Consider the following 12,726-nt stretch of genomic DNA (forward strand, 5'->3'; position numbering starts at 1 on the left):
TTGGGTCTTCTTATGTTACCTTGGCCCTTCTTCAAACTGTCATCCTCTTGCAGCAAGAGTGATTTTTTTGTTGTTCAAAAATCAAGTCTCATTAGAAACCTTTCTGTAGTTTCTCAATTAATCAAAGATGAGAGACAAAATTTAACAAGCCCTAAAAGGCTCTACATGGTGTGGCTTCTGGTCTGCTTCTTTAGCTTTAACTTTCTTCCCTGTTGCTCTGGGTGTACAAGGCTTCTATCAGTCTCTGTTACTGAGCCTGTTTGCTCAATTCAAGATGCCTTTGTACTGCTATTCTTTCAATGTGGAATACTCTTCTCCTTCCTCTTTTTCTAATGATTCTTAATCCTCTTTTAGCTCTCAATTCAGGCAATACTTAAGATTAAATATTCCCTAACCCGACTCACTAGGTAAAAATCTTACTATTACAGGTCATTTTCACAATTGTGCTTGTTATGTTTAGTGGCTAAAATTATTTTAGTTCTTTTAGACAGTTATTTTCACTGCCTTTTGGAGCCCAGGCCCAGATAAGGGCTCCTAGATAAGATAGGAAGACTCAGCACTTCTGGTGAGCAGAAGAGGAGGTGGGGGATGGTGCTGGGCTCTGTAAGGCCTCCACTAGCCATCCCAGCCAGCAGAACCAGCCCTGGATTTCCCATTGCCTTCATGTGCAACCCCATCCCCAAGCCCCAGCCTTTCACCAGCTTCACTTCACCCTCCTCTCTCTCTACTACACCCCCTCATATTGCCAATTGTCACTGGCCTGACCCCCCGAAGTCAGGAGACTTCTAGTAGAAGATTCTGCCTGGCAATCAGACCACTTGTTAAGATTTTATTTACTTATTTTAGAGGGAGAGAGAGAGAGAGCATGAGCAGGGAGGAGGAGAGGGGGATGGAGAGGGAGAAAGAATCTGAAGCAGACTTCACACAGTGCAGAGCCCCACCTGGGTCTGGATCCTAGAGATCTGGCAGATTATGTCCTGAGCCAAAGCCAGAAAGAAGACACTTAACTGACTGAGCCACTCATGTGCCCTTCATCTGAACTTTTAGAAAGTAAACTAGAAGCCTCTGCCTGTCAATCTGACCTTTTAGAAACTAACTAACAAACTGCTAGAACAGAAAAAAAATTGAGGATGACTCCTGCATAGGTCTGAATCAGAAAGTGTTAGAAGTGCTGGACAGTTACTTCAATCCCCCCCTCTATTTTTATCTCAAGCCCTCATAAAAAGAACTATCTTTCCCCTGTTCCCAGAGATAAGGCTTTGGAAATTATTCCCAGAGATCACTTATTTATAAAATTAAAAATGACTCTGAGCAGCAAATATACCTTGTATTTGCTTTGTCTATAAGTTACCGTCGCCTGTCCTTGTGACCTGTGCTTAGCTTCCCCTCCATCCCTCATGCCTGACCACTATCCTATCTGCACTTCCCATCCTAAATTTAAAAAATGCCTGGTATAAGTGCAATTTCATGTGTTTATTATTGGATTAATATCTTTCCACTAGAATAAGTTCCATGAGGGCATGAGCCATATTTAATAGCATTTAATTGTACCCAGGGTTGTGCCTTGTATGTAATAAGTGATTGGTCAATGAATCAATCCAAATGGAGGGGTCAAATATGCATTTCAAAATACAGCCTTGGAGGAAACAACAAATGTTAGAGAGGATGTGGAGAAAGGGGATCCCTCAAACACGGTGGGAATGCAAGTTTGTACAGACACTTTGGAAAACAGTGTGGAGGTCCCTTCAAAAGTTAAAAATTGAGCTACCCTATGATCCAGCCATTGCACTACTGGGTATTTACCCCAAAGATACAGACTTAGTGAAGAGAAGGGCCATATGCATCCCAATGTTCATAGCAGCATTGCCCACAATAGCTAAATCGTGGAAGGAGCCGAGATGCCCAATGGAATATTACTCAGCTATCAGAAAGAACGAGTTCTCAACATTTGCTGCAACATGGATGGCACTGGAGGAGATAATGCTAAGTGAAATAAGTCAAGCAGAGAAAGATAATTATCATATGATTTCTCTCATCTATGGAACATAAGGACTAGGAAAATCGGTAGGGGAAGAAAGGGATAAAGAAAGGGGGGTAATCAGAAGGGGTAATGAAGCATGAGAGACTATGGACTATGAGAAACAAACTGAGGGCTTCAGAGGGGAGGGGGGTGGGGGAATGGGATAGACTGGTGATGGGTAGTAAGGAGCGCACGTATTGCATGTTGCACTGGGTGTTATACGCAACTAATGAATCATCAAACTTTACATCAGAATCCAGGGGTGTACTGTATGGTGACTAACATAATATAATAAAAAAAATTAAAAAAAAAGAAGATGTGGTCCATATATACAATGAAATATTACTCAGCCATCAGAAAGAACGATTACCCAACATTTGCAGCAGCATGGACGGGACTGGAGGAGATTATGCTAAGTGAAATAAGTCAAGCAGAGAAAGACAATTATCATATGGTTTCACTCATTTATGGAACATAAGAAATAGCAGGGAGATTGGTAGGAAAAGGAAGGGAAGAATGAAGGGGGGTAAACAGAAGGGGGAATGAACCATGAGAGACTGCGGACTCTGGGAAACAAACTGAGGGCTTCAGAGGGGAGGGGGAGTGGGGGATTGGGATAGGCCAGTGATGGGTATTAAGGAGGGCACATATTGCATGGTGCACTGGGTGTTATATGCAAATAATGAATCATGGAACATTGCATCGAAAACTGGGGATGTACTGTATGGTGACTATTATAACAAAATAAAAATTATTTAAAAAAAGTGTGTCAAAAAAACAAAAAAACAAACAAACAAAAAAACCCCAACAGAATACAGCCTTGGATCTCACAGAATTTTTAAAAAAGAAGTCTACTTCTAATAGTCTAATAGCATTAAATTGTCATGGCTATTGTAAAAGTCTCTCAATTTAATATAGTATCATAATTATTTCAGAAATAGTGTGAAGACATTTATTACACCCCAACAGTATCTCTTTAATGAACATATAAAAGAAGCAGTGTTTCAGGGTAAATTAAAACATATTTATTTTGGTTAAAAATGTCATACATTTATTTTGAAAAATATGGTAAGTGTAAAAAATAAAAGAAAAATAGTTAAAAATCACCAGTAATCTCATCATAAAAGAGGATCATTGTTAAAGAAGATGTGGTGTATATATACAATGGAATAAAGTCAGCCATCAAAAAGTGAATCTTGCCATTTATAATGATGTGGACGGAACTAGAAAGTATTACACTAAGCAAAGTAAGTCAATCAGAGAAAGACAATTATCATATGTCTCACCGATGTGTGGAATTTAAGAAACAAAACAGGATGGTAGGGGAAGAGAGAAAAAAATAAAACAAGATGAAACCAGAGAGGGAGAGCTTTTATCTGTTGCCTATGAAATAAATGGAATGAAAACTCAAGTCCCCCCAGAACTCGTTTCTTATTCCAACCTTATTTTTTTCTAATACCCTTAGCATTTGTCAAATTTCAATCATTTAGATCCCACCATTTGTCATAATTTTTTTACAATATCTAAATAGAACCTACACTATTTTATACTTATTTTTTAAATTGACTCACCTGCTTAATCTCATCTTAATCTCTAATTTCAAAAAATCATGGGCTTGTTAGGCTGGATATACTTTAATTCACATAAAAGTAAATATTAACTATTACTATTAAAATGTTTACTTGGGGGTCACCTGAAATCATCTTTTACATCATCTTTTACATCATCTTTTACATCTTTTACATCATTCCCCTTTGTGTCCTTATCCTTGGGGAGCTTTGCTGTACACAGATTTACTGCTCTACTCTCTGCCTTTAGAATAGACTTCCTACGTTCTAAATTTTTTTCTCTCTCACTTCCTCTTCCAGTACATTCAATTTAATAAACACTGAGGATGGAGATCATGGTAAGACACAGATCTTCCTTCAAGGAGTTTATACTCTGGTAGAGGAATTACTAATCCAGGGGTCTCAAACAATATACAAATCCTACCTGTCTTCTTTTGATGCCCAGCTCAAATTCTACCGCTTATGAAAGTCTTTCATATATTACCCCAAAGATATTTTCCTCTTCTTAATTTTTCCTGTTATATTTATTGCTCTGAATTTTTTTATATTTATATTTTTAACATGGTTTTACTCTTCTCATTTATGTTTATCTTATCGGTAAAGATATTTTGCATACGTTTATGGGTGTTGCACTTAGTAAGGACTAAATAAACAGCTATTGGTTAGAGAGGAAAACACACTTTTTTGAGAAAATATAGCTCTACATTTCTTTAATCAGAGTTTTATTTAATTTTTACTTAATTGTATTTTCCTGGAAATGATACATAATGAACACACATTATGAAAAACTCACATTTGGCAGCTGAAGTTTGAAACTGAGAGATCTAAAAAGAAGCAATTTCTGAAGGAGCTTTTGCCAGATTACAAGCAAAGGAACAGAAAATTTGTGACTAAAAGGAATATAAGGAGTGTATTATTTTAATCTCTATCATAGAAGATGGGGAGTTAGTTTTGAAGTTTATGTGTTAGAGCAAAATTATTCAATTCTGTTTTGTTAGTTTATGAAATCTAGTGTTTTCTTCAACGAGACCTTTTTTTACTGCTCATTTTCTTTCCTTTGCCTTCCTTTGGATCTATGTTCTTCTTGTCCTCTTTAGTCACCTTTATTTTATCCTTTTTTTTCATAGAATCTTTCATATCCTTGTCCTCTGTCTTGTCTTCACCTCTCTTCTTGTCTTTCTCTTCTGTACTGTCCTCATCTCCTTTATTGTCCTCGTCCTCATCCTCCTTTATGTCCTCATCTCCTTTATTGTCCTCGTCCTCGTCCTCCTTTATGTCCTCATCTCCCTTATTGTCCTTGTCCTCATCCTCCTTTATGTCCTCATCTCCTTTATTGTCCTTGTCCTCATCCTCCTTTATGTCCTCATCTCCCTTATTGTCCTTGTCCTCATCCTCCTTTATGTCCTCATCTCCCTTATTGTCCTCGTCCTCATCCTCCTTTATGTCCTCATCTCCCTTATTGTCCTTGTCCTCATCCTCCTTTATGTCCTCATCTCTACTCTTGTCCCTGTCCTCTGTCCTGTCTCCATCTCCCTTATTGTCCTTGTCCTCATCCTTCTTTATGTCCTCATCTCCCTTCTTGTCCCTGTCCTCTGTCCTGTCTTCATTTTCCTTTGTGTCCTTGTCCTCTGTCTTATCCTCATGTCCTTTATTGAGGTTAACCTTTTTGTTCTTTTCCTCCTCCTTGTATTTATTCTCCTTGAAGTCTTTATCTTCCTTCTTGTCTTTATCCTCCATGTCCTCATCTCCCTTATTTTTCATATTCACCCTTTCTTCTTCTTCACCTTTATCTTTTTCACCACCTCCTTTCTTCAATTCCTTTTCCTTGTCTCTATCCTTCTCAGTATCTTTTCTTTTGTCTTTTTTAACTCTTCTCTCTTCTTTATTCTGAGTTTTCTCAGGAAACTTTTCAACTTTCACTCCAGTTTTCTGTTTTTGTCTCTTTTCATGGATTTTCTCATGGCCACTTACTTCTCCCTTATGCTTGCATTTAGGACCACTTTGGCTATTTTGATATGGGACTATCTGAATTCTCAAATGAATATCCTGTTTTGGGGTAGTTTTCCTTGCTTCTCTAGTCCTACTTTTTACTTCTGTTTTTGCATCTTCTTTCAAATTACCTGAAAATATAACAGATAATATAATAAAATTGCATAACACATATCTTAGTTGTTTTCTATTGTCAATTTTTGTTATCAAACATTTTACTTTGCTTTAAATTTGAAACAATCAATTTATTTTCCCAATAATATAAAATTTGTGAAGCTGTACACATATGAAGGATTAGATAAGAGGTTCTTGAAATACAGACTGTTCAGGAATTGAACTGAGAAAAGGGAAAAATACAACACAACACAATACAACAGTAATTCCTCAATAGAATGTGACTAGAGTGTACGATTAAAATAGAGATGTAATATGAAAAGGATAACCTTCTCTGAGATAATGATATTATTATTTAATATCTATGATTCCTTAAGGAAGCTCCATTTCCCTTTGAGTGATAAAGAGAATTGCTAAGCTGGCTTGAGAGACAATGAGGTTGGAACTTTGTTTAGTTATCTTACAGGTTTTCAGGAAGTCTGTTTTGAATGTGATTTAGAGAAGGTAGCATTACATAAGGTGGCAAAATATCTGGTTCTTGTAGTACCTATGCTAGTAATAGGAATATTTATTGCTTTGTGATACATAGAAAAGTAAAATTAATATTTTTACAAATAGGAAAAATAGAGCATGATTATTTGTTTTATTGAAATCCAGGTTCCTTTAGCTAATACTTTCATGATTAACTTCTCTTTTAATTGATCTTGAGTGTTTGCCTCTGCTAAATTTCAATGCCCCTTTCCTTATTTAATCTGGACCAAATAGGGCAAGTAGTTACCAAAATATGATAGAAAACATATTTTAAGCAAGTAATGAGAGTTAGGAGTCTCCCCAAATTGGGAGTGGGTCAAGAGCTTAGTGAGAGCTCATATTGTGCATCAAAGTGGCATCCCTTTAGAAGAGTCCCAGATATTTGGCACTGGACACACAGATTTATTCAGTTGGTACTGCATACCAGTTCATGCACTCTCTAATTGGCTCTTCTCATTGGCTGGAGTCGAGGTGTGTGTTTTACGTTTGGGTGTTGCATTATCTGTATTGGGCACCAACCCCCATCCACATTTCCTTCTCTCTGTATTTTATTAGTAAAGGAAAGTTAAGAGTTGGGGAGCTAGAACACATAGAAGCTTGAAAGTTATGGGAATAAGCATAAAGAAATTCATAATTTGTGAAACTTGACAGGTGATGTCGAGGGTAGAGAGATGGAGGAATGTATTATGAAGAGCATTTTCAATAGGGCTTCCAACCTGGAATGTTGGTACGGTGGAATAGGCCTGTTTCTTATTTTGAGAAAGTTTGTTAGACTAGAGAGATCATTAGATGAGGAATTTAAAAATGTTTGAGTACTGTTACTATGTGGCCTTTTAAAAAAATTATTATATGTTAGTCACCATACAGTACATCACTAGTTTTTGATTAGTGTTCCATGATTCATTGTTTGCGTATAACACCCAGTGTTCCATGCAATACGTGCCCTCTTTAATACCCATCATTGGCTAGCCTATCCCCTCATTCCCATTCCCCTCTAAAACCCTCAGTTTGTTTTCCAGAGTCCATAGTCTCTTGTGGTTCATTCCCCCTTCTCTTTACCCCTCCTTCATTCTTCCCTTCCTTCTCCTACCAATCTCCCTGCTATTCCTTATGTTCCACAAATGAGTGAAACCATATGATAATTGTCTTTCTCTGCTTGTCTTATTTCACTTAGCATAATCTCCTCTAGTCCCATCCATGTTGATGCAAATGTTGGGTAACCTTTCTTTCTGACGGCTGAGTAATATTCCATCATATATATGGACACATCTTCTTTATCCATTCGTCTGTTGAAGGGCAACTCAGCTCCTTCCACAGTTTGGCTATTGTGGACAATGCTGCTATGAACATTGGGGTGCATATGGCCCTTCTCTTCACTACATCTGTATCTTTGGGGTAAATACCCAGTAGTGCAATTGCTGGATCATAGGGTAGCTCAATTTTTAACTTTTTAAGGGATCGCCACACTGTTTTCCAAATGGGCTGTACCAGCTTGCATTCCCATCAACTGTGTAAGAGGGTTCCCCTTTCTCCACACCTTCTCCAACATTTATTGTCTTGCCTTGTCCATTTTTGCCATTCTAACTGACGTAAGGTAGATCTCAATGTGGTTTTTTTAATAATAATTTTTTATTATATTATGTTAGTCACCATACAGTACATCCCTAGATTTTGATGTAAAGTTCTATGATTTATTACTTGTGTATAACACCCAGTGCACCAAGCAATATGTGCCCTCCTTAATACCCATCACTGGCCCATCCCATTCCCCCACCCCCCCTCCCCTCTGAAGACCTCAGTTTGTTTCCCAGAGTCCATAGTCTCTCATGATTCATTCCCCCTTCTGTTTACGCTCTCTTCTTCCCTTTCTTTTCCAACCGATCTTCCTACTTCTTATGTTCCATAAATGAGTGAAACCATATGATAATTATCTTTCTCTGCTTGACTTATTTCACTTAGCATTATCTCCTCCAGTGCCATCCATGTTGCAGCAAATGTTGAGAAATCGTTTTTTCTGATAGCTGAGTAATATTCCATTGTATACATGGACCACATCTTCTTAATCCAGTCATCTGTTGAAGGGCATCTCAGCTCCTTCCACGATTTAGCTATTGTAGACAATGTTGCTATGAACATTGGGGTGCATATGGCCCTCCTCTTCACTACGTCTGTATCTTTGGGGTAAATACCCAGTAGTGCAATTGTTGGATCATAGGGTAGTTCAATTTTTAACTTTTATTTCTTACAGATTTTATGTATTTATTAGACACAGAGAGAGAGACAGCCTGAGAGAGGGAATACAAGGAGGGGGAGTGGGAGAGGAAGAAGCAGGCTCCCAGTGGAGGAGCCCGATGCGGGGCTCAATCCCAGGACTCTGGGATCACACACAGAGCTGAAGGCAGACACTTAACAACTGAGCCACCCAGGAGCCCCTCAATTTTTAACTTTTTAAGGGACTTTTTAAAACACTGTTTTCCAAAGTGGCTGTACCAAATTGCATTCCCACCAGCAGTGTAAAAAGGATCCCCTTTCTCCACATTCTCTCCAACATCAACAAGAAAAGAGTCAAGAACCATACAATCCTCTCAATTGATGCAGAAAAAGCTATTGACAAAATACAGCATCCTTTCCTGATTAAAACCCTTCAGCGTGTAGGGATAGAGGGTACATTCCTCAATTTCATAAAAACCATCTACGAAAAGCCTACAGCAAATATCATTCTCAATGGGGAAAAGCTGAAAGCCTTTCCCTTAAGATCAGGAACATGACAAGGATGCCCACTCTCACCATTATTATTCGACATAGTACTAGAAGTCCTTGCAACAGCAATCAGACAACAAAAAGGGATAAAAGGTATCCAAATCAGCAAAGAAGAAGTCAAACTGTCTCTCTTCCCAGATGACATGATACACTATATGGAAAACCTAAAAGACTCCATCCCCAAACTACTAGAACTTATAGAGCAATTCAATAATGTGGTGGGATACAAAATCAATGCTCAGAAATCAGTTGCATTTTTATACATGAACATTGAGACCAAAGAAAGAGAAATTAAGGAATTCATTCCATTTACAATAGCACCAAAAACATACATTATCTTGGAATTAACTTAACCAGAGACGTAAAGGATCTCTATTCTAGAAACTACCAATCACCTTTGAAAGACATTGAAGACTCAAAAAGATGGAAAAATATTCAATGTGGTTTTGATTCGAATTTCCATGATGGTTAATGATGTTGAACATTTTTTCATGTGTCTGTTAGCCATTTGTATGTCTTCATTGGAAAAGTGTCTGTTCATATCTTCTGCCCATTTTTTGATTTGATTATTTGTTTCTTGTGTATTGAGTTTGAGAAGTTCTTTGTAGATCTTGGATACCAGCTTTTTATTTGTAGTGTCATTTGCAAATATCTTCTCCCATTCCATGGGTTGCCTCTTTGGTTTTTTTTTGACTGTTTCCTTGGCTGTGCAGAAGCTTTTTATCTTGATGAAGTCCCACAGTTCATTTTTTCTTTTGTTTCTCTTGCCTTTGGAGACGTGTCATGAAAGAAGTTGCTGTGGCTGATGTCGAAGAGGTTACAGCCTATGTTCACCTCTATGATTTTGATGGATTCCTGTCTCACATCGAGGTCTTTTATCCATTTAGAGTTTATCTTTGTGTATGGTATGAGAGAGTGGTCAAGTTTCATTCTTCTGTATATAGCTGTCCAATTTTCCCAGCACCATTTATTGAAGAGACTGTCTTTTTTTCTGCTGCATGTTTTTTCCTGCTTTGTTAAAGATTAGTTGGCTATAGAGTCGAGGGTCCATTTCTGGAGTCTCTATTCTGTTCCATTGGTCTATGTGTCTGTTTTTGTGCCAGTACCATGCTGTCTTTGTGATCACAGCTCTGTAGTATACCTTGAAATCAGGCAACGTGATGACTCCAGCTTTGTTTTTCTTTTTCAACATTTCCTTGGTGATTTGGGGTCTTTTCTGGTTCCATACAAATTTTAGGATTGTTTGTTTCAGCACTTTGAATAATGTCATTGGTATTTTGATCAGGATGGCATTGAAAGTGTAGATTTTTCAGGGTAGCATAGACAAAATGTCTACTCTGTGGCCCTTGCCAAAGACTCTTAATCTTTTTGCATCCTAACTTTTCATATGCACAACGAAGTTAATAATACTGGCCTGTTTACCGCATATAGTGATGTGGGGACAAAGTGATGAAAAGTACATCAATGCACTTTAAAAATTGCTGAAATAATATACACAAATACATTTGAGTTTAACAACTTGTAACAGAAGAGGAAGTTTTACTGTCAAACATAATTAGTACAGTGGTCTTTTAATTTAAAAACATTTCATGGTCTGTGTCCATACTATTGATTGGTATAAAATGTTTGCATAATATTCCATTTATGTAATTTCATATTTTTAAAGCTGATCTCCTATTGATGAACATTATGTGCAAATTTTAGTTATTGTAAATAATGATGTGATAAACTACCTAGCATATATGCCTTAGAAAAGTTGCTTTTTTTTCTTAGAAAACATTTCTAGAAGTATAATTTCTTAGTTAAAGAATGTGAACATCTTGTATTTTGAAACATATTGTCAAATGAAATGTTAAGCCAAATTGCCTTAGTACTAATAGGGTATAGAAATAGAAATATGGCCAACAAACAAAAAACATTATAGTCTGTAAATCTTTACAATCTTTCACAAACAGATAGCTTTTTTTTAAAAAAAGCTCTTATTTGTATTTCTTTGATTAACTAGTATTTTTGGATTTTTAACATTTATTTATTGATATATTACTGTATCTTTTGCTTTACTTCCCCCCCCAAGGGATCATTATATATTGAGGCTATAAAATCTTTATGTTATATACATTTTGTTTTCTTAATTTTTATTTACTTTTCAGATTTGTTCCTGTTGATTTTTTTCACATAGAAGTTAAAAAATATAGTTTAATTAATTAAACTTTTAAATTGTAGTTTCTGTATTTTATATCATTCTTAGCAAATAATTTTGTTTTTTGAAAGCATTGTAAGATGTTAGCTTACAAAGTAAAAAATATTTTATAATGCACATGTTGTCTAATAATCATTTTTAAATTAAAAATAGAAATACAATATGATCCAGTAATTCTATTATTGGGTATTTACCCATAGAAAATGAAGAAACTAATTTGAAAAGGTATATACACCCCCCATATTTGCTGCAGCATTATTTATAATAGCTAAAATGTGGAAGCAACCCAAGTGTAATCAATAGGTGAACGGATAAAGAAGGTGTGGATATACATATATATATGCAATGGAATACTCTCAATCATAAAAGAGAATGAAATCTTGCTATTTGCAATAACATGGACGGATCTGGAGGGTGTTACACTAAGTAAAATAAGTCAGAGAAAGACAAATACCATATGGTTTCACTTATATGTGAAATGTAAAACAAAAACAAAAACAAAAAACAAAAACAATCCAGAAAACAAAACAAATGAACAAACTTAAAAACCCAGACTCTTAAATACAGAAAACAAACTGGTGATTTACCAATGGGGAGGTGAGTGAGGGAATGGGTGAAATAGGTGATGAGGATTAAGAGGAACAAACTTCTACATACAAAATAAATAAGTCACAGGGATGAAAAGTACAGCACAGGGAATATTGTCAATAATATTTTAAGAATGTCGTATGGCGACAGATGGTGGCTACGCTTATCATGGTTAATGTGTGGAGTTGAGAATCACTGTTTTACAACTGCAACTAATATAACATTACATGTCAATTATGGTTCAATAAAAAAATCTAGTCTTAATATGAGACACCATTATAATGGAGATATTGATTACTATTAAAGACTTCTCAAAACTTCCAAATTTGGACTTCCATTTTTATAGAAAGTAGGTTAGTATCAAAGAAAGAGAACAAAATCTGAAGTCAAAAGAGCTGGTTTAAAAAACTGGTTTATCACTTAACAGTTAAGCAACATGTGAAAACTCTCTTCCTGAGCCACAGATTATTAAATATATTAAAGAAATACTCATTACCTAACTATAGGTTGTTATTTTCTGGCAAGGATTAATTCTTCAGTAAATACTTGCTTAAAATTCAAAAAGTTATTTCATGATTGAAAAATGTTAATTATGAGAAAATTTGAAAAACAAAGAGGTTCAAGGACAAAAAATGCCACCCATAGTCCCACAACGCAAGGATTACCACCTTTGACTTATTTTATTCTAGATCTAGATGCTTAGATTTTATTTTAAATCAATGCTTCCTCCTTCCTTTCTTTCTTCCTCCCTCCTTCCCTCCCTCCCTCCCTCCTTTCTTTCTTCTTTCTTTCTTTTCTTTCTTTTCTTTCTTTCTTTCTTTCTTTCTTTCTTTCTTTCTTTCTTTCTTTCTTTCTTTCTTTCTTTCTTTCTTTCTTTCTTTCTTCTTTCCATAGTTGTGGCCTAAGTATAATTGCATTCTAAACAATTTTATGCCATATTTCACTCTATTAAAAGC

The 12,726-nt window shown here is 36.1% G+C and overlaps 1 protein-coding gene across 1 annotated transcript in view; it reads right to left on the reverse strand.

The window, feature by feature from the left end:
• Window positions 1-4,608: 4,608 nt before the first annotated feature.
• The window catches only part of LOC148107335 (uncharacterized), a 41,790-nt gene continuing 33,672 nt past the window's right edge, over window positions 4,609-12,726 (reverse strand). The window contains exons 6-7 of the mRNA XM_087858052.1: window positions 6,427-6,443; window positions 4,609-5,708 (exon numbers count right to left, since the gene is read on the reverse strand). Of these exons, the coding sequence (XP_087714178.1) occupies window positions 4,609-5,708; window positions 6,427-6,443 (1,117 nt within the window). The remainder of the gene's footprint in view (window positions 5,709-6,426; window positions 6,444-12,726) is intronic.

Source organism: Ursus americanus, chromosome 32, assembly GCF_024610735.1.
Source record: "Ursus americanus isolate L20-20 chromosome 32, mUrsAme1.1.p, whole genome shotgun sequence".
In the NCBI taxonomy this organism is placed as follows: domain Eukaryota; kingdom Metazoa; phylum Chordata; class Mammalia; order Carnivora; family Ursidae; genus Ursus; species Ursus americanus.